At 33.4% G+C, this 22,764-nt stretch overlaps 2 protein-coding genes across 4 annotated transcripts; one reads left to right on the forward strand and one right to left on the reverse strand.

Annotated features, from left to right (window-relative positions):
* The first annotated feature begins 185 nt into the window (after positions 1 to 185).
* LOC117115410 (mesoderm induction early response protein 1-like) lies at positions 186 to 13,014 on the forward strand. 3 transcript variants are annotated; one of them, XM_033259183.1, is made up of 10 exons: positions 186 to 252; positions 2,082 to 2,109; positions 2,640 to 2,773; positions 3,597 to 3,873; positions 4,045 to 4,127; positions 5,701 to 5,770; positions 7,013 to 7,167; positions 7,714 to 7,890; positions 8,355 to 8,482; positions 8,697 to 13,014. In XM_033259183.1, exons 1-10 carry the CDS (start codon positions 244 to 246, stop codon positions 9,205 to 9,207), a joined length of 1,572 nt encoding a protein of 523 aa, XP_033115074.1. In that variant the 5' UTR covers positions 186 to 243; the 3' UTR covers positions 9,208 to 13,014. The 3 variants fall into 3 exon arrangements, with proteins under 3 accessions (XP_033115074.1, XP_033115073.1, XP_033115075.1); XM_033259182.1 differs by lacking the exon at positions 186 to 252 and adding an exon at positions 306 to 353; XM_033259184.1 differs by lacking the exon at positions 186 to 252 and adding an exon at positions 406 to 429.
* A 1,225-nt stretch (positions 13,015 to 14,239) lies between these two features.
* On the reverse strand, positions 14,240 to 22,682 carry LOC117115411 (probable dimethyladenosine transferase). The gene is made up of 11 exons (XM_033259186.1): positions 22,532 to 22,682; positions 21,868 to 21,941; positions 21,182 to 21,268; positions 20,594 to 20,655; positions 20,289 to 20,432; positions 19,157 to 19,280; positions 18,202 to 18,294; positions 16,858 to 16,922; positions 16,663 to 16,726; positions 16,155 to 16,261; positions 14,240 to 14,902 (listed from the first exon to the last, which is right to left on the reverse strand). Exons 1-11 carry the CDS (start codon positions 22,587 to 22,589, stop codon positions 14,860 to 14,862), a joined length of 921 nt encoding a protein of 306 aa, XP_033115077.1. The 5' UTR covers positions 22,590 to 22,682; the 3' UTR covers positions 14,240 to 14,859.
* Between the last annotated feature and the right edge of the window lie 82 nt (positions 22,683 to 22,764).

Raw genomic sequence — 22,764 nt, forward strand, 5'->3', positions numbered from 1 at the left:
GAACTGCATTATTTTATGGATATATACATGTTTGCTTATACAAAAATTATATATATGCGCCACAAATTACACAGTTATAAGTTATATGTCTATATTCAATGTAATCCGCTTTATTTAATATTTTTTTCCAAGAGTATATAAGACAGCCAATCAGAATTCTACTACCAACCAGTGACCTCACGATGGGAATTCCCATACGGGTTATTTTTACAGTTAACTGCCATCCCATAATAGTTTGCGAGAATGGCGGAGGTAAGTTGGAAGTAGAGTTACAGACCAGCTTTATTTCGAAATATTTTTGTATTTAGAATATTTAGATTATGTTCATACTTTCTGTAGAATACAATAGATATGTTAGTATTACAGATGTGAATTTTCAGGGACTAATACAGTGTTGCTGTGATACAAATAATATTTGAAATGGGCGACGTAGGCAGTGATCGACTTTTTTTTATATATTTTGAACGTAGGCGTCGCTCACACACACAAGAGTTAGGCGGTGTAGAAAGACCGTAGATAGAAAGTGACGCACTCACTCCGTGTGTGCGGATGACAAACGTCGGGAGCGATCGTTCAAAAAGTTTTATTTGGCGAGGCCTGTGTATCTGAACCCGAAGTGAAATAAAGTTGGAAAAAACGTCTTACCTTTCATTAATATTGCCAATTAAGACATTTAAATATGAATTGTATTTGACGAACTAAATGTTATTTACGCGACTGCACTTCAATAAAGTTAACGAGAAAAAAATACTTTGAAGCCCGTCTGTAGCAGAACAGGACTATTGTAGGCCTACAGCAGTACACTGTAACTGTATGAATTTAGAGAAAGCTCAATTTGATATGAGAATGTATGGTCTTGGCCTAATCTAACTAAAGCCAGAACATAAAAATAATAATTTTCACTGATTACATTATGCTGTGTTACACTGCCCGTGGAATATAATTTCCAAGTTTTTCTGACAATAAAATTATCTTAAATCTTTAATCTAACCAAATCCATGAGTTGCCTAGGCATATGCCGATGGATTTATTATTTTTGATAAAAGTTTTTTTTTAAATTTTAATGCAATTATGATGAATTTAAATAAATTCCCATCTTCTTATACAATGAAGCGAACATTTGTAATCTAGGCCTAATACTAATGACTAATATTGTGAATCATAGTCATGGTTTTGATATTTTCACATATTTTCATCTAGAATTAGCAGGAAATGGCAACAACAGCCACAAACCATTTTGCACCAGAATTGAATTTGTAGTAATGTTGGCAATTTGAAGTATGTGCTTGTAGCAGTTATTTTCCCCAAAACTGTGACTTTGTTTCAGTTCAATATATAATTATCAAACAAATAATTACAGATATTTTGAAATCTGAATAAAAGTGGTCACTTATAAAAAATTAAACACTGATTTTTGGTGGTAAGGGATGGCATGCAGTGGTGTGCCCCCTAAATCAGACTGCTGTGAGAACCAGCATAGTCTTTCAAATTTATGTGATAAATAATAATTCAGCAGTCCAGTAACTTGCAAATTTTATTTTTGTTAATGGGTGAAACAGACAGAAACCTTGCTCAGCAGCTGACATTTAAGGCCACATTCTTAACCATGATGCCATTGCAACATCCAGTCTCAAAATTAATGAAACTAGTATATGAAGATTTTTCTCAAATGTTAGGCACCAGCAATTGTTTTTTCCTCTTTATTTGAAGTCGCTTTCGGCCTTAATAGAAAATGTTATGTGATGCTGTGTAGGCATCGATGATATTGTTAGTAGCCACTGTATGTACACAAAGCCATGCAGATCCTTTCAGACATTTGATCCCAAGTTCTCTGCCATTGCAACTCTACATGTGTTTTAGAAGGAGGGCTAAAATGCAATTTCCAATAATTTAATGCTTATTTGATTGTATATTTCACAGTTGATGTACTATGTATGAACGAACCCTCTACATAGTTTACATTTTGAATATATGAAACTTGCAGAACAAATGGAATAATCATTGCATCAGTTCCTATAAACCAGATACGAAAAATATTTAATGTTTTTCAAAAATGTAACTGTTATTTATTTTGCTTTCAGCCAACAGTAGGAAGTGACTCTAGTCCAGGTTTGTAAATTTCTTTTACTTTATCAACCTTGAGATTAAAATTGGAAGACCTTAACTTTAAGGATTTAATTTGATCACAGTAAATGTTGGCTGTGTTATTGCACAAGACAGCAAGATTCTATAGCAACATATTCAAAAACCAAAACCATGCAGCTCCAAGCAACAAAAAAAACATACTTATTTTCATTGGGTTTAATAAGGATATTTTATGGTTATTTACTTCTCTTGTGGACATTGTTTTCAACTTTTGAATCTAAAGTTTTGTCTACCAACCTGAATTTTATACTAGTTGGTTGCCATTTATTCCAATTCTTGGAATAGCTTAATTCTATTATTAATGTATACAATTTTAATAATATATAAACGATAACATAATGGTACTAAATTTGAAATCACATGACTTAATTCTGTCAGTCTATTAAAGGGACCTTCAGTTCAGGACTTTAAGTTGTTGGACATGTTTCATTTGGTCGCCATTTTTTTCCTGATGTAATTTTCCCCACTTAATTACATCTCTTCTTTATTAACAGAGGGCCCAGATCGGGATTTTGAAATGACAGCGGACATGATGGTCCATGATTATGATGACGAGGGAACCTTGGAGGATGAAGAGAACCAGGAAGGAAGTGACAGTGCTGCAAAGGAACTGAACGACCTGGAGAAGGTACAAAATAATCTATGCCTCTCTTATCGGTTTCCTGTATTAAGTGTGATAGAATGTTATTTATTTACATCCTGATAGTAAAAGGAAAAGTATGATCAGTGTCTCAAAGCTTATAAACTTGTAAAGATAAATGTAACCCAGTTTCTACCAAGTGTTTTTCAGCTAGTCGTACCTATCAGCATGTTGAATGTTCTTAATCTTAACTCTGAAAAGATGAAAAAAAATGTTAGCTATATTTAATTTTTTGAGATAAAATTACAGTTGTGATTCCAAGGCCCTACTTGTTTTGTCTGTCTCACTGTCTTAAAAACACAGCTGATTGTTACCACTGTTTATTACTTATTGTGTTTAACTGCACTGATTTTTTTCACATGGCCAAAGTTCTTTAATATTTTACTTCCATATTTACAACACATTTTAAAACCCTTCTCAATATGTTCTAATGTAATATTACTGTATACTGTACGAATCTTTTGTTCCTTTTTGCCCATCAAACAGACCTTTGATACTAAATGTTGTTAACTTATGACTTTGGTGTGGAAGTAAAGGAAAATACTATGACAATATTTGCAAGCATTTACAAACTAACATAAGCTAAGAGCAGTGGACAGATTTAAATTGTTCATGTATCGTATGCTCTTCTACCTAACTTAGGCCTATTCCTTTAAACAAAGTTTTGTACGTCATGATTTGGTCAAAATGTTAATGTTTTAGGAAATTATGTTAAAGAGGGCAATAGTACTTTTTTGGCCTTTAACACATAGCTCCTCAACCAAAGCACACAGCTTCCATATTTACAGTAATCAATTCTGCTGATTTTTAGGATGCTGAAATCCCAATGGACGAACTCATGGCTATGTACTGTGGACGTCAGGATGGGTCGCCTCAAGATGATGCAAACAGTACTGACAACAGCACAGATGAGATATTAGAAACAAATGATTTGACGCTTGACAAAGAAGAGATAGGTCGCGACCTTTTGCCAAATGATGACAACAACCTGGTGAATGATGCTGGAGATGAGGATGCCGATGAGTTACACAGTGACTTCTTCCCAGACCATAATGCAGAAAGTTTAGCAACAGCTAGGTTGCTCAGATGTGAGTTGTTAAATGTATTTGTTGCTTTCTTCCATGCATATAGTATTAAATATCTTCATCAATAAAATTTAGGATACAGTATGCCTTATTTAATGAATTTTTATTGTAAGTTGTTACTTAAAACTTGGAATACCAGGTGATGTTATTATGAACTGATATTGTTTTGTTTAGCCACTACACATCACACTCCTGACGATGAAGAAGATAGCTGTTCTGAAGACTCAGAATATATTCCCCAACATGACTGGAAAAAGGTAAACAGATAGGTTAAATGTAAATTTAGAAATTATTGAAAGGCAAAACAATGTGACTGTATAATCAAATGGGAGAATATTATTTTAGTTAAAACCAGTATGCTTACTTTAGTTATATATTGAAATATGTGATGGTAAACAAAGTAACATGTATTAAGCTTTGTCTACACTATCGAATTTGATGTGACCAAAAAAATGATATATGGGTACGATGACATCATATTACATACTGTCAAATTGTATAAAAAAAAGTTGAACATGTTCAACTCTTATTTACCATCACATTTTATATGACGCTTTTTTGATGAAATTTGATAGTGTAGACAAAGCTTTGGAAGAGATCCACACCTTCAAATGAATATTTTGCATATTGCTTAAAATGGTGTAGAATCACAATCTATCAATCACAATAACATTTATTCCAATCCTACAAAAAATAGTATTTATATAAAAACTGAAATTGTAGCATCTGGGACCAGTGGTCGCAAGCATTAGGACCAACCTGCAAACTAATACTTTCATGAAAGTTTGAAGAGTAAACAAACCTATTGCCTTCCTGATAAGTAGAACTTAACCTTGATATTGAAGGCCCTATTGTAAAGGTTTGATTTACCCATTTTTGAATGAAGTCTTTGTAAGCCAGCCTATACAGTTGGACACCAAGGTTATATGACAATTAAATATCCTTGAATAAATTCATCAGGTCTGTAGAAATATAGATTAATTATTAAGTTCATCTATCATAAACTCAATAAAATGAACTCAATATTTTGACAGTTTCAAGCATACTAAGGGCCTTAGCTCTACTGAGCAGAAAAACATGTTTTTAGATGGTTATTAAAACATGTTTTTTCCCAAGCAGAAACCAGCCAAAAAACAAAAACACAGTTAGGAATGCGTTTTAAAACTGTGTTTTAGCACGCATTAAAGGGTTAGCATTTAGAAAACATGTGTTTTGTGGTACACTTTTCAGCTGCAATGCAATAATACCGTGTTAGTCATGACCCGTCAGTGACCCAAATTGACCTCTTCGTTGGTTTGATCTTTCATTTGCAGGAAATTCTGGGCGAAAAAAAAAATGAAACCAACAGGATGACATGCTTTTAGGCTTACCATAATTTTTTCATACTTTCGCAGTGTGCTGTAGCTTACAGGAAATAAAGTCAACTTCAACGTCCATAGGTGATCGTCATTATAAGCTCCGCCCACTTACCAATGCTCATGTTGCCATGTTTTTATTAGTTGCACTTTTCACTAGAAACACGTTCTGCACTCACCAAGTCAAGAGAGGATCATAACATCACATCATAAAAGAACAATCATGCATGATTTAGCAAGAATGGAAAAGTTAGATTGTAAGGAGAATTTTAGGAAGTGTTGTGTAGTTTATTATTTAAAACAAGGAAAAAGGGATTTCAAGAGGTCTTTTGAGGAGTATTGATACTTGTTTAAAATAAAGGAAAAATGACCAGTTAATAAGCTATTTTAAGCAGTAATGTGGTCTGCAGCTCAATAAAGACAAGTGCTGTGGTGACTAATGTTGAATTCATTTATATACATGTTTAACCCACAGGAAATTAGTGTAGGAGAGGACTTCCAAGCTGTAATACCGGACGGCCTTTGCCCCTACGATGATGCCCCAGGTAATGATGTACTACATTTTTATACATCTTTTTTTTAATTTTTATGCTGCTTCGGTTTGATTTGAATAACATCAATGTTGACTGCTTTGAAGTCAGTACCTGCCAGGAACCAGTAACTATATATGGATGAATTGATTATTATTAGACAATTTTATACAACCAAATTGTCTTGACTTTATTTTGACAAATGGTTTCAGGCAATCAACATCCAATTTACACACACAATGGTTCATGCAGTACCTACAAAAAACTTTGCCGTTTGCTAAGACTCAAGTAGAGTACATGCCTTAGTCAAAGTAACAAATTACGTCCTCTAGCTCAGTCCACCAGTTAATCAGTAGATTCAACCAAGTCACTGGTGCATGCCAACCTGTGCATTTACATATCAGTCACACTACACCTGCATCACAAAGAACATCAACACTACATTGCTACTCACCACAACTCATTTCATGACACGTATCTTAATATACAAAGGTTAAACTTTATTATTATTAATATAATTAATTGTTTAACTACTGTTTTAGTATTTTTATATTATTAAATCCCCATTCCCGGCAAAATTTCACTAAAAAATAAGATTTTTTTTTTATAGAAAAAATGCATATGCATTACTCTAATTATTATAAACTATGGAAAAATATTGGCATAAATTTTAGTTTTACATAAAAGGAGAAAAAAATGAGAAATAGAGACTATTTCTCATAGAAGATTACCATTTTCTCTGACTTCTTCATTACTAGGCAAATTCAGAGATTGTAGATCGCATCCACTAGAAAGCTTTCGCTTTTGTGTATACTTTATACAGTCAATAAAGAGTGAGATTAGTTTTTGTACTTCACATCTTGCACACTGCGGTCAATCGTGTAGGCCTGAAATATGTTTGTTTCATTGTCCGAATAATTTTTTGACGAATTTGAAACAATTGCATTGAAATATTATATTTCATATGTGTCAATACTAGCAACGGAAATATCATGTCAGCCGTTTTCATGTCTGACAAATTCAGTTAAACTAGCAATTTCATAGTATATTTATAATATTATATTTATAAATCTTTATAAACATACTGTGTATAAAAATCAGATTTTTCTTAACTGAAATTTTGCTGGGAATGGGGCTTTAAATATATGATATGCAATGAAAAATATGGAGTAATAACAATTAAAAATAATTCTTAAATGCTTGTTTATTCATAATTATACAAATTTTAACTTAACTGTTTTTTTGATGTAATGATAGCCTATGAGAATGAGGACAGGCTGCTGTGGGACCCTAGTAAATTAGACGACAGTCAAACAGAAAGTTACTTGCGTCAAGTACAAGTTGCCACATCAGCCACTGCCAAAGACCTTCATGCTGTTAGCCAAGGGGCACATACTAGAGATGATGAGAAGGTAAAGACTCTTTGAGATAATATATAAGAGATTGTTTAAGCAAAGGTGATACATGTTGGAAAACTCCACAAAAGGTGCAGCAGCACACTGTGTATGCATTTCTAATGGACAAGGTAACAGGCACGTAAATGCTTGTATTCCCATTTGAGTTGCAGGAGGCTTGCAGATATCAGTATCTTCTGCATACCTGTGAGAAAATAAAAATCTGCAAACTAAAGCATCTTCTGAAAATTCAGAATATTTGCATGTTTTAGTACTATATTCTTTACTGTCTTAAGTGGTCATTGATAAAATGTTGATACGTGTTGTAAATAATAATTGACAATTTTTTGACTGGGCCTCAATGTGCTGGAAAACGGAGCAGTGATATTGGTTTTCTTTCCACTGTCTTCTCTGTCTCTCTGGTTGTTTCCCTTTTGTAGTTAGAGGATATTTCATGCTTTAGATTTTTGTTCTTTGATGCCCCCACTATATATGTAAACTACCATTACCACTGCAGGGTTTTAGCTTCTGTGATTATTATCAACATTGTATTGTTATTTGTAGGTGTTGTATGTGCTACTACAATGTGGTTACAACATTGAGGAAGCCTTAAGGAGGCACAAGATGCAAATTGCACCAATCACGGATGAGATGAGTTTGTGGTCTGAGGATGAGTGTAGATTCTTTGAAAGTGGACTCAGATCCTATGGCAAAAACTTCCATTTAATTAAGTTACATAAGGTGAGAGATTTTAAGTACCTACTAAACAATAATTTCCAATATCAAATTGCTTCATATAGATCATTTAAAATTAGAACAAGAAAATATTTTTTTTTTTGCATTTTTCTATCACATAGAAATCTATTCTCTAATTACTTTTCTTTTATGATTCTGGATAACAGTAATTTGTGGAAATTTTCCATTAGCATTCCATTACTTTGGAGTAATTTATAGACATTTTTTATTATACACTTTATTGCTTTTAATATTTTCTAGAAAGATCCCAAGTGTGCTATAGATTACACCTGACAAGTTGTCCTTAGAGACTTAAAACCTACATTAAATGTAATAAAGGGTTTTACTAGTGCTAAATAGATTCTTATATAGACTGTGATGTCATCAACATGATTCACAATGATGTTTGTATTCTGCTGTGGATGTTTGCACTCTATAAATATATTATGATTTAATGTTGCTTTCTGTAGGTTCAAACAAGGTCGGTTGGTGAACTTGTTCAATTCTATTATCTTTGGAAGAAGACAGCCAGGCATGATGTGTTTGCAAACCAAACTAGGATATCAAAGAAGAAATATCATTTACATCCTGGGATAACGTAAGTATTGATGCTTGTTATGAACACTTGTCATGGAAACAGGAAAAAACTTAGCATAGCTAAGATGTTGTTCAGTTGTGGTACCTGTTTTTAATCTTGACGCATTCAGGTTGAAATCCTGATGTGTGTTTTTAATGACTAAACGTCCATTTCTACATAATATTTCCAAATAAATATTTATCAAAATCCTTAAGATATCATTTTGTTTTTTCAGCGATTACATGGATCGGTTCTTAGATGATCCAGAGACGATAGCAAGCCCAACTCCGGCACAGTGTCTAATGGATAATATTCGTCAAATTAGATCAAGCAATATGGATGGAGCAAGCATTCCAGAATTACAGGCCGGAGAAGTATCACCTGAACCAGGTGGTTTGCCAGTTAGCAATCTGCCACTGGATGATGTTTCATTGCTGAGTGTTCCAAGCTTAAAACATCCGCGGACGGAAGATTGTGACGAGGCTGACCGAACAGTAGTAAAACGCTTAAAAGTAGACAGCGACAACCAAATAACGTACGAACCTAACAATACTGACTATGCTGCAGATATAGCCAAGCATATTCAAGGGCATGACTTTAGGAATAACCTTATTGGATCACCTATGAACAGAATACAAAATGTAATGGCCATGTCTCTACCTTTTGACTCTCACACCAGCAATTTGCTGGCAAACACAAGGACATTGACCCCATCGTTAGCAGAGGCTGTTCAGGTACCACAGTGACACACAGACATGCAATGATTTATTTATTTACAAAAGTGAAGAGAGTGAATTGTGTATTTTGCTACTGTTTGAGTGTAAGCCAAACATGGCTTAATTTCTTGTCTTTTTTAATATATAGATTGAAATATATATAAATGAATATATATATATATATAAAAAAAAAACAATTGTATGAAAACCTTGCCAAAGGAAAGTGTCTCGGTGGGTGGGTCAGAGGTCAAGATAATTCGCCATTCTCTGTAAATCTGAATAGCAACAAATTTCCAGAAAATAATGGTTGTGGGCGGGTTGAAAAAAAAATTTACAGAAATATTTTAATAGTGAGCAACAAGATAAATCGAAAGTAATGATTGAAACAGATTTACAGATCTGTAATGTGTGGAATGAAAGAAAGATCATTCCATGATTACTTTTAAACCCATGGAATACACTTAAATGATTTAATACATACTTCAAAAATCAGGTCAAGATCATTGGGGTAAGTCATCAAATATTATTCATTATTATAAAGTAATGAAAATGGAATCTAAACAAGTAAGGCAAGTGATGTCAAGCACACTGCAGTTCTTAGAGTGATGCAATAATCAATGTGATTTATTTTACTATGGTATATGTAAAAAATAAATAAATGTGTTTAAAAAAGAATTCCTCATTATTGGCAGCAAAAATAATGATATTTTAAAGATCAAGGTAAAAGATTGATGTTGATCATCATGACAACTGGCATGTAAGAATAATCATAGCAAATGTGTTAGTAGTCCCCAGCGTAAAACAGTAAACCCCATGAGCAAGTTCTTTCAACTAATTTAGACCATGGATAGACTCTGATGGGGTAGATACCAAAATTGTCAATTCAGTAAATGTTTATGTGTAGAATACTGTTAGTCATTTTTAGAGACTGGTGCGATGGGCAGTTTACCTATGGCAGAGCCCTTACTGGCTAACAGATAAAGAATTATGTTAACCTTTCCAAAGCTTTAGCACATGTTAATGTAGATAAGCTGCATAGTATATTGATCAAATTGTGGATAAATTGTAAAAAATATAAATGAAGGATAAAAACATGGCTATTATTGTACTAATTAATAGTCATTTATATACTTACTGATGATTATATGTTAACTAAAAGTGGAACCAATGTATGCATATATCTAAGTAAGTGCATATTGTAATCGATGCTTAACTTTTTGAAATCTAACCTTGTGTAAAGGGCAATCTGTATACAGTATATTAGTACCATTAAGTTTTTACCACACTTTTCACAACTAAAAGAAACATTTGTACAGCAAATTGGGGTATATCTGTGCTACGGTTATTTCAATTTAACGCAAGGTGATGGATACGATGTATAGTAATGAGAAAAATAGAGGTCAGTTAATGCTGCTACATTAAGAATTGATGGAGAGGTTGTATGTAGACACAGAGAATTGAATTAATTTATTATAACTTGCGATTCAGAGTTTGGAATTTCTATGTTTGTTTAGCCTTTTTGTTTGTGTACAAATTTCTGAAGGTGTGTTCATGAGACAGTCTCATTCACAATTTGCTTTAACAATTATTATTTTTGTATTTTAAGGATAAAGAAATGTTCTTCAGAGAGAGTAAACAGTCATTATAATAGTAGTATTCACAATCTTTATTTTATTATAGAAAACATAGACACTGTTTTTGATCAGTTCAATAAGAAAAACCAATAATAATTTCTACAAAACTGATCTTGTTTATTAATTGTGAAGTTTTTAATCATAAATATCAAATCGCCGTAAAAATCATTTTTAAAACTCTGTGTGAAATACAGTCGAATCATTGCATTATGTTTGTTAAAATAAGTGTTACTTTCATGTTATTTTTAGGTTTATAAAGAGGATATTATATAGTATAGTATTTTGTTACTTAAACATCAAGTTGTATAATTATGTTGAATTCTAATGTTTTCTTTCATTTTGCATTCACCTCTGCTAAAATTATTCAAAGTCAATTTTTAACTATATCTTATATCAGCTAATGTGTGGTTTGCATCAGAATTTACAGCAAACTGACAGGCAGAATGGTGTGTAGAGTACAAAATTTAAATTATTTTTCTTGGAATTACTGTATTTTAATTGTAATTTAATCATGAAAACAGTTTTATTAGCATTGGTGATTACTGTAGTCAAGATCAGCTGATTCTTGGTGTCTTCTAATGTAATTTTCAAATAGCCACTAAAGTTCAACGTTTTGTCATATAAAGTGATTTTTGCAGATGGATGTTGAAAATATATTAGTTCATAGTGAACTAATGTAAAATATGGCTGTAATGGTGCTAAAGAAAAATATTGAAGCAAAATCGCTGTGTTGTGGCACCCCTCAACCTCAAGGTTGTGGTATGCATTAATGTTATGGTTGTGGTATGCATTAATGTTATGGTTGTGGTATCAAGTATTAGTTGCATTGTAAATCATACGGAAAAAATAATATGGATTATAAATATGAAATTAATTCATTATTTCAAATTGATTCAGGAAAGAAGTACCAATTTATAATTTAATTGAAATTGTTTTGGTTCTTGTCAAATGTATTCCCTGCTATTCTCAATCTGATAATGGATTTATTTGCAAGGTGGTTTTAAAAAATGCCCAAGAGATTTAATAGTACCTATACTTGGTAGTCTGAAGAGAAGTTAATATTCAGAGTGTCTTGAACAAAGTATAGTCATCGAGTCCTAGATGGCTTATACCACCAAAGTATCACTTTCTGATTACTCGGATTGTGATCTAGGTCAACATTGTGAGTTATAAATTTCTGAGTAACTACACGAATAGTAATACTTGATTCACAAGAAGATTATGTTGCACCCATTCTGTGCGAAAGAAAATATAGCATGCACAGTGTATGTAAATTTGCATCCCTGAAAGATTAGCATGTGTCCTGTGTAATATTCATGTAAAGTAAAAATAAAATGTTGCAGAGGCCTGTAACACCCTTGAGAACAGTTTTGTGGGCATGCTAATGGGGCTCAGCTTAGCTTCACCCAGTAAAGTAAAAATAAAATGTTGCAGAGGCCTATAACACCCTTGAGAACAGTTTTGTGGGCACGCTAATGGGGCTCAGCTTAGCTTCACCCAGTAAAGTAAAAATAAAATGTTGCAGAGGCCTATAACACCCTTGAGAACAGTTTTGTGGGCATGCTAATGGGGCTCAGCTTAGCTTCACCCATACTTTTAATGTCAGGTGCACCAACCGACATTGTTTAGGAAATTCCTTGCCAGATATTTTTCTGATGTGAATTGGGTATTAAATGTCTGTGAATTATACTAGATCTACCGTAGTCCAAACCAAGCTATGGACAGGTGTATTGTATTAACTAATGGTAAGTGGTTCTTTTTAAAAAAAAATGATATTGGACAACAAGATCATGTATAAATGCTATTGCCCATAACACTAAAATTGCCAATTGTTTATTTCTTAGTATGGAATTATGCTTTTTTACAAATTGCTATGAATGTTCAGGAATACAAGGCTTACATTCTGCCAGCTTGGCATCTGATTGAATTAATGTTTGTTTCACAGCTTAGCACTTTCTCCCTTATTGTTATCTTCATTTGTATGCGTTTTAACTGTATGTTTATCCTTATTAGACTATATTGTATATGTATTTAACCAGTGTAGATGTAGGCAGAGTAGTAGCTTACTGTTGTATATACAAAGATGATTTTCACTAGGTATTTGATTTTTAGGTATTTGTATGATCAGAGGAGCTCTTTGTAAATAATATTTGTAGATATAGTTAATTAAAAGGTAATTTGATTAAAATGTACTGAAACTGAATTTGTTTTCATGTCATTCACATTATTGAGGCAATTTTAGTGAGGATGATTTTTTTAATGTGTATGTACTAGATTAATTAAAAAAGAAAAACCAGAAGAAATTTATTATTATTTGCCCCGGAATTTTTGACAAATGGTAAAAATTTGGATGAAGTAAATAGTTTGTGAAGTCATAATAATGATTTGCGAACATTAAGTATTCTGTTTATTTAGCAACTAACAATACAAGAATGAGAAACCTAATCAGGTCGAATTTTTTTTTTTTTTTCAATTTTTGTTATGGTTATAGAACACAGATTAAAAATTGTTGCTAGGAGTTTCCTATAGTTAGGAAATAATTAAACCAGCTGCAATACCCAACAGCTTGTCAGGTTAATTCGTCTATACAACCTATACATATTGCTTTCAGTTCATCCAAAGAATTGTACAGATTTTTTGTTGAAATAGGTTTTCATTTATAAAATTGTGAAGATACTCTCTGTTGCTTAAAGGATATGTCACTTTGATTTAGACAGTACTTAAAGTGTCCTATTGTATCTCCAACGTAGGTATTTTTCAGACACTTGTACTCATAACTAAAGTATCAAGTTATCAAATGGTGATGGTATGGCTGTAGATAAAGCATTATCAATCTGTTGTTTGCAAAATGTCCATTTTAAGTACAATCAAAGGTTTTAAGTGTTATCAGGTTTAATAAACAATATAACTTTTGATACAAACTATCATATTTTGGCTTGCATATTCAGCATTGAATGTATGAAATTTGAATTCTTACACAGAAAATGGTCCAATAAAGGCCCCTGTTGATTGTTTAGGGTGGATACGTACATATACATTATTATGTAGTACAGACTGTGGTACTAGCCCACCCTGACCCTTATTTGAAAAAAGTCCAATGAGGGCTCTGTTTAATGTTTAGGGTGGAAAATCCAACACTAGGAAAGGCATGGTGTTCTGCATTAACATGTATGTGTAGGTCTGACCCCCATACAGTACTCTGATGTGGGGTGTTGTAGCAAGGTGTTTATGCTTAGGGCAGTATATGGTTATAGACATAAAGATGGTATTTTTTGTTAATTTTAATGACACACACTGGTCTTTCTGTCAGACCTGTTGATACTGCAAATCACTTGAAATATTAAGAATTCAAAACTTTACCAATTCCTGTGTTGTAGTGCTTCCCGTTGTAGTCTAGAGGGAATCAATAAACCAAGTACCCATTGTACTTTTTTTATCTTTACAAATAATGTTTGTTTGTGTTTTATTCAATCATTTCTAAACATAATTTTCATAAAAATGTTAACCACTTCATATCTGTCTTCCAAGTGGCAAATAGAAATCTTATGAACATGTGCAACTAATACTGAACTTTTCACAGAATTTATTTGCAAAAATCATACATCGGTCGATCAGCCATTTATTAAATTCCAGTGCGAATTGACCAAAGTAATGTTATCCTTGGTCTTAGTCAAAGTTAATGCAATGCAAACCTGTGACATAAATCATTTCAAATGGAATGAGCACTGTCTGAAGATAGAGCAGATCAAGACATGATTCAGGACATACACCCATTGGCATACCTATTTTGATTTACAGGTTAAATTTCAAACATACAATTCATCTTTCCATTGCACACATCCTGGAAAGTTTCTACCTTAACATCAACCACCATGTCTGTGAATCTGTATGTTTATTGCACTTGACCTCAAAGCTGAGTAAAGTGTGCAGGTGTCATTGCAACCCCAGTAACTGGTACTGCCATAATTATTTGTGAATGGCAATTACATATGTTGTGGTCAAGACCTTATTACTCATGTAGTCTATAGCAGAGTGACAAGATGTTGCATCATGAAAAATGAATTCCTTCTGAGTTAAAAAGCTGGAGCAACCTGAAATGAAAACAGACAAGTCTTAAACTGACAATCTTTCAAATTATATCTCGAAAAAATGGACACAATATAAAGACAGTAGACAAATACTGACTGCTCAAGGCCCGAGGGAAGATAGTAGGCTAGGTATGGTCTCCCCATCATGCCTACGCTAGGCATCAATTGATAGTGCTCACTGATCCATTCCAAGTGCCAATCTCTCCTGTCGTAGGTTGCAGTCCCCTTTACCATTCGTACATGTTATAAATCACACAGTGACATTCTAAGTGTGGCCTAGAGATGATCATCATAGGAAAAAAAGCACTATCATTTAACGTAGTACTTTTTTCCCCGAGAATTTATGAATTATGATTCAACCTAAGTCATGCGAGTGATGGTTGAAGTTATTACCTACTTTTTAACCAATCAGATGCCTGGAATCTATGTATGCAGTATATAATACTGTAACTACTGGAATAATCATCTAAAATGGTCCGGGATGGGAAAAGCAGACACAGAATGCTGTCACCAAGGCAAACAAAATTCTGAAATTTTATCAAACACAATTTTATATGTGCTCCAAAGCAGTAAAAGAAAGGCTCAACCTCACATTCATAAGACCTGACTTAGAAATATATAATAGTGACTTGGAATCCATACAGAATCAGTCATACAAGATAACAGCATTGGAGCGATTGCAATGTAGAGTTGCTCGTTTCATCCAAGACTTCAGTAGACATAGTAGGGTTACAAATATGATTGCTCAGCTGGAATGGGAGCACCTAAAACTAAAATGGCAGAACAGAACCCATCAAATGACTTAGTTATATATCAATCACCAATAGATATACCGACATCGACCCACCAATTTATCTTAAACCAAAACTCCTGCAACAAGAGGAAATAATAACCATAATAACCAATTTTATATACCCCAGACTTCCAGGAAAGTATGAATACTCATTTTTCCTAAGAACAACAAAATTTTTGAATGGTCTTTCTCAGAAATAGTTATCACAACACACACTGCCTGCAGAGATAATTATGCCAATCATTTAGCTACGGAACTGTAATTGTTGATTGATTGATTGACTTTATTTGGAACTCATACAATACAAAACAATAACACAAATTTCAAGTATAACAGAAAAAACTTATTTCCATTTTGGTCATCTGCTAGTTAAGTTCCCAAGTGAAAATTTGGAAACCAACGAAACAAGTAGAGTACTAAGTAATTCTTTTATAATAAGTATACTGAAAGTGAAATACTCACCGTAAAAAATCATCAATATCCATCATTCTAGCTCTCATTTTGTCAAACAAATTTTTTTCTAGCAACTCTGAGATCTTCTCTTTCATGTTTAGGTTATCTTCAATTTTCTGTGAAAGTAGTTGGAAGCACAAAAATGTTTATAAATTTATATAGTTTTAATTTTATAAACAATAATATTATTTATTGCATGCTTGCTTCCTTTGTCCATCTTTATCCAAGAGAATAATATAAATTACGATGTGGGTGGGGCCCTATCTGTGAGAGCTGCCTCATACAGGAATAAAATAAACAGTTTTTCAAAGATTGTGAGCAGTGGTGGCTCCAAAAATTTGCTGACTGGTGTGCACCAAGTCCAAACCAAGGGGCCGACTAAAACCTTGGTCAGGGTCCTGGACTAAAAAATTCATATTTAGAATTCCTCACCAATTACCAACCCCTTTCCCAAACCCCTCCCTGGAAACATGAGGAGATAGAAAAGAATGACACTCATCATCAATATTGTACTTACAATGTTCTTCATAGAGCAATGTATCCTGTAGTTTTTCTCAAGCATTTCAATAACTGACTTTGTTCTGGTACAATAAAAAAAAATTAAATGTGTTATACAACAGTTCTGTCCTTATTCATGTTTATAATTTTTAAAAAAATGTATTTGTAGGTTTATAATCACATAAATCATATTGTAGTAACATAGAAAACTTACTTAAAGGCTGCCACCAGAGTCTTGTTTTTCCTCACAAAAGCTATTCTCACCAATCCATCCCACTCCTGTAAAAACAATACAATATGTCTATTGTTAGCCTGACAACTGATACCAGGGCTTTATCTCAAGGGCTGATGTGGCTTGAGTCAGTCCCCACCGACCTCTTTACTGTCACATTTGCCAATTTTATTACTAAAAATATAGTTCTATATGTGAATACAGTCCAATGGTTTTTTTAAAATTCTATCCGAAACAAGCATGCGTTGTGTACATCTGCAACCTACTACAAAGGTATAATTTAAAACAATGTAGATTTGAGTTTAAGATGACCGTAATGACAAAATATATTCAATATTCTGCCAAATGTACGACCTTCAGAAAGCATTAATCTTAAAAAATCATCATTATGAAAATAGTAATTAAGTTGTATACAGAAATAATGAGGATCTTTGATATTAATGAACATTATAAGTCAGTGGTGACGTCATCACTTTCATTTGCCCTGAATTTTCCCATTCCCAACAGATCACTAATTCGATAGTGCTGCCACTTTTTGAGTCTAGTGTGCAAAAAGCTCAAAGCTGGGGTGATTTTACTACAGTGCATCGCGATGGAATGTTTCATTGCTAGGCCAAGATAAGAATACACACAGCTAACCTAACAAATCTTGCTCTACGGTGCTGGAACACAATTGAAGCCTAGACCGTCCTTGGCAAAGCATGGAAAGGCATAATGGTTGTGAGATAACAAGGTGATTGACTTATAGAAGAACTGAAAAAATAAGGCTGAAATAATTAATTATAATAAACTTTATTAACCACAATCAATTCATTCATCTTCGTATCACAAAGAGCTAGCTGAGAAGAGCTTTGCAAAGAGTGTGAGTGTGCGTACTACTAACAAATCTAATACGCACAGCTATACACGCACAGTGATCACTGAGCAACTGACCATCGCAACCAGCAGTTTGATTTACAGTTTACTTAAATGGCCAAATAAAAGGTGATGGACGTCACAGCTGACTTATAAAGCAATTATAGTCAAGTAATTGCCTACACTATAAAAAAAAATAGACGCCTTAGGATCCATTAATTCTTTGAAAAATCGCATTCGGGAATAATAGCTCCTTCGGCTTCTGTTCCCTATAGTGTACTCCAAACCTGACAATATTTGCTTACTAGAACTTATGGTAGATGCATGTTGTATTGTATGGAAGTTACATTACTTGAATTTACATCTGATGCTTTTATATGTGTTCAAACATTTTCCTGAAGATGGCAATGATGGCAGTGGTCGTCGTGGTGATGATTATGATTGTGTTGATTATGAATATAATATGGATACCTGGAAATTGATTGGTGGTGGTGGATTGCGGGGTTCAAGTCTGACCACACTTGACTCAACTTTTGGTGGAGGCCTGAAGTTATTTTTGCCAACCTGAAAAAAAAAAAGGAATCATTTCAGCATCATCAGTATTATTTGAAGGCTTCAATGGCGAAGAAATAATATATATTGATGCTTGCGGTACACCACATATATAAAAGAACTGTTGTGGTTGGTTGAGAACATCTCAGAGATATTCTCAACCAACCAAAACAGTTCTTTTCAGAATATCTATCTACATGTTGTACTGCAAGCATCATATAACATCATCCTTATTTTCATTTCAAAAAAATAGATGTGACCATTGGCAGATTACCTGACAGTAGAACACTGACAAGTTATCTAAAATATCATTGAATTCAGGGCAAGAAATGGACCTTTCCGCTAAGCCCCGCCCCTTGGATATTGTTGTTAAGGTCCCACAAAACAATAGTGTTCTGATTGGTCAGTTGTTAAGTTTGATTGGCACTCACTTCAGAAAGATCCATTTATCAAAACATTTCCGAGAATAAAATGTGATGCAGCATGAAGTGGGTAAAGGTAGGAGAATAACCCATAACTCGCAGCATGATTGTGCTGAATTGCATATGGGCGTGGTCCGTGAATTGCATATGGGCGTGGTCCGTGAATACCTAGCGGCAGTAAAGAGGCGCTTAAAGTAGCTACATGTTCACATCATTCCACAATCACAGGGGATAACATGGACCATAGCAAAGGGGTAACCCCCTACTCTTCCGAAAGATGCAATTGTTCTTTAAAGTGCACACGAGCCAGATGTGTACATTGGACCTTCATTTTAAGTCCTTATCCGAGAAGACTTGGACAAATTGTACTTTATTATTAGGCATTACACAACTAATATTAAAACTTTGTATTACTAATGATAAGTGCTATTATTTTTCTTCCTTTAGCTCACCTTCATCAGATGATCAACTCTAGCTAGTAACTGTGTGTTGATTGACAAACGACAATACAGCTTATCACCAGGCTGGGCAACAAGACGCTGGGCAAATTCCTGTTGGAACATCAGCACTGCACACCTAGCAAAGAAAAATCACCATAATATTCATTAGAAAAATAAAAAATCACAAATTGCAAGTGGGTATGTTGTAGGTGCTTAGATAAATTAATATTAACAACAATAATAATAATAATAATAAGAACACCAGTATAAGAATAATAATAATATATTAATATATATTAATGTATTGTTTTAATACATTTCAATTTTTTGAAAGTTTTTATTCGGGGGGTGGGGGTGGGAGGGGGGAGAGGGTTTCAGCCACAATGATGTCAGTTGAAGTCTAAGAGGAGTTTCGCACCCCTGAGGGCCAAGGCCATTCTAAGTCTGAAAACTTTGCATCAAACACACTTGTCGGAGTAAGGCCACTCTGACATAGAATTAAGCCTCATCGGCCTAGGTAAAATGTATGTAGGCCTAACCTAAGCCTAGCTCTTAGCAAGTTTAATAATTAGCAAATACAAATAAATTTTGTACATAATACCTACAGTGTCACTTTATTTTTTGATGGCTGTTTTGTTGAGAATTATTTACAAAACAAACTTCTAATGAATGATCGCTTTCGTGCATTAAAAATTTTCAATGCACTTTGAGAATTAAAATAGACAAATTAATATTTATACATTGGAAAAGAAGAACTTTATAAGAATTAAAATATTTCTTGAAGGTTTGTGTGGCGAGTATCAATAACAAAATCATAAAAATTTTGGTACACCATGTGTAAAACTATGGTTTTTGAGGTAAAATTACGGGTTGGTTGTCTCAACGTTTCAGATAGAATGCTATGACCGTCATCAAGTGAATGATAAAAGATGACTTTGTTGGTCTTAAATAGATGGTAATTATCGGTGAAACAAAGAAGATGTCAAGAGTGCTGGATTGAAGTAGCAAAGCCAGGTAGTGTCCATTCATCGTGAATTATTATAATTAAAATTAGTAATGACAAAATTATCTCCTATAGAGAGGTAATGCAGAAATAATTATAAAAGAAAATCAATCAAAAACAAAAGCAGAGTGAGTAACTAACCTGAAGAACGGTCGATGAAGAAGAAGCTTGAAGACAAATGGTGAAGATATTTGGTATGGAAGATTTGCAACACATATATCAAAAAATGGCAAATCTGTTTTTAAGACATCACCAACAATGACATTCAACTTGGCAGCTAAAGGGCTAGAAAAAACAGCAGTATTTAGCCTAAATTCTGTAGCTAAATTTGGTCATGTGATAATTGTTGTGGAGTGATTCAGTGCATTTAAGTATAAGTAGAAGCGACACATTCAATAATTATTGTACATACAAAGGCTGTGTCTGCTTTATTAGAGATTACTTACGTTGATTGTACTCGCTTCTGTAACTCTGCCACTAGCCTAGGATCCAACTCGCATGCAACTACCTGAAAAAAAAAAAAATTTATAGATACTATCTTGGTTAAGCTATTAATCTTTAAAAATTGTAAACATACTGGTTTTATTTAAAGGAAATTGTTAATATTTTGATTGCTTACTTTCCATATTTCAGTAATTTACTAGCTATTTATATGAAAAACCAAGATATACTGTAGTCTGCAATTTGACACAATTTAATGGAAATAAGAATCATTGAGATCTTTCGGTCATAGTATGTAAAATCACTTTATTCATTAAGACATAAAAACATACAGAAGGGAATAAAAGAGAAAAAATATTTACAGGCCTAGGTCAAGTCTGCATCACAAAAATGCAAGGCAACATGTATATGTAACATTCCCTTGCATCTCAATTTAAGGTTTTTATATAAAATCTGCACATCGGTGTTGAAACTTTACTTTATTTTTTTGTTAATTTTGTTGTATTTTTCTTTTTTCATTCCATGGTTTCTATACAATATATGAGTAAATGTGTATTTTTCTTTAATACCAAAAGCAGCATTTATTTACAAACCTTTTTTGCTTTTTCTAACAACTTGACCGTCATGTTTCCTGTACCAGGACCAACTTCTAAACATACATCTGTATTTCTCAATGCGGCCTACAATTTGGATCAAGCAAATCAATCAATTGTGATCAATTAAAATATCTTGATAAATTTTAACTATCTCGGCAGATTAACAAAGTAATTACAATAATAATTCTTATTGTCTTAAAAATGAATTAAGAAGAAAAAATATGTCATTGTATACAAGCATCACGGTCATGTAAACTTATAAAATATCGTGAGTGGATTTCATGCACGATTAAAAATCGTGTGAAATGATAGATAAAATGAAGATATTTAACCTGACAAAGTAATCATTGATTTCTCCAAAAGCATGTTCAAGTTTCTCTTTACATTATTGTTTTTCCAAGGTTCAATATGAAAATAAATAAACTAAATACAGTATAAATAGTGTTAAAATATAAGATAGATAGCCACAATCGATTAGTCGGTATAAAAAATGCTGTCTGGTAAGTACCCCCGGCACGTCACAATATATTTGCACAATATGTTTGAATACCATGAATAATTTAACACAAATCTGCGGTGCTGATTGGTGAGCTGTCTTGAAACACAATCTAATGACCTACAGCTTGTAGAACAATATCCATTTGCTTCTTTCACTCGACATCCATTTGCTTATTTGTACATACCTTCTCTATCATGCTATCAACAATCAGTGGGTTCTTGAGAATATGCTGTCCAATACCAGTGTTAAACAAGATCCCTGCAAGTGTTGGAACATTTAGTAATTGATTTGAAGTTCTGTTATAATAACAATGGTAAGATATGGCTGTGGATATTGTTCTGACAACTTTATGTAAATCCAAGGTGTTGATTGGTGGAGCTGATTTGACAAAACCTTAAACTTCAGTAATGCTATGCACTATGGCATGTCAGAAGAATATCCATAAAAAGGTGATTAAAATACAGTTTCATAACAATTCACAATTCAAATGTAAAACTAAAGGGAAAAATTAAATTCTAACTTATTACAAAATTTGCAATTTGAATTAATACATTTACAAAATTTACAATGTTAATACTTAATTTGACAGGAAGAAAGAAGAAAATGTCTGAAGACACTGCACAGTTGAAATTATGATAGCAAAAATAATCATAAATTAAATGATTGCTTGAAAAAAAACCAATGGGATCACTTCCTGTGTTTATTTTTGGTCAAGGGACAAATCAGTATGGATGGCAGGACCATGCGGCGGCAGTAGGCCTAGCCTAGCGATAGGCCTATCTAAAAATCTATTTTCACAATTATTATAGCAAGCGAGCGATTAGAAATGAGAATCCTATAAATCATACCTTGTTTAATAACTTGTTGGTGAACCCTAGATTTCTTTTCACTCCTGACTTTTGGCATCTTGCAAACTTCTTAGGTGGGCCTCACTCCACGTTTTCATTGCGTGTGCATGGGGAAATTTACGTCAAATCATGACGTCTACTAACGGGTCAACACCAGCTCTTTGACCAGATAGGCTATTCTATGCTTAAAAAGGAGGGTAGTCATGACTAGGCAAGCAAGGCTACTTATCACA

Source organism: Anneissia japonica, unplaced genomic scaffold, assembly GCF_011630105.1.
Source record: "Anneissia japonica isolate Jap-2015-1 unplaced genomic scaffold, ASM1163010v1 scaffold287704_len1198815_cov201, whole genome shotgun sequence".
NCBI classification, from domain to species: Eukaryota; Metazoa; Echinodermata; class Crinoidea; order Comatulida; family Comatulidae; genus Anneissia; species Anneissia japonica.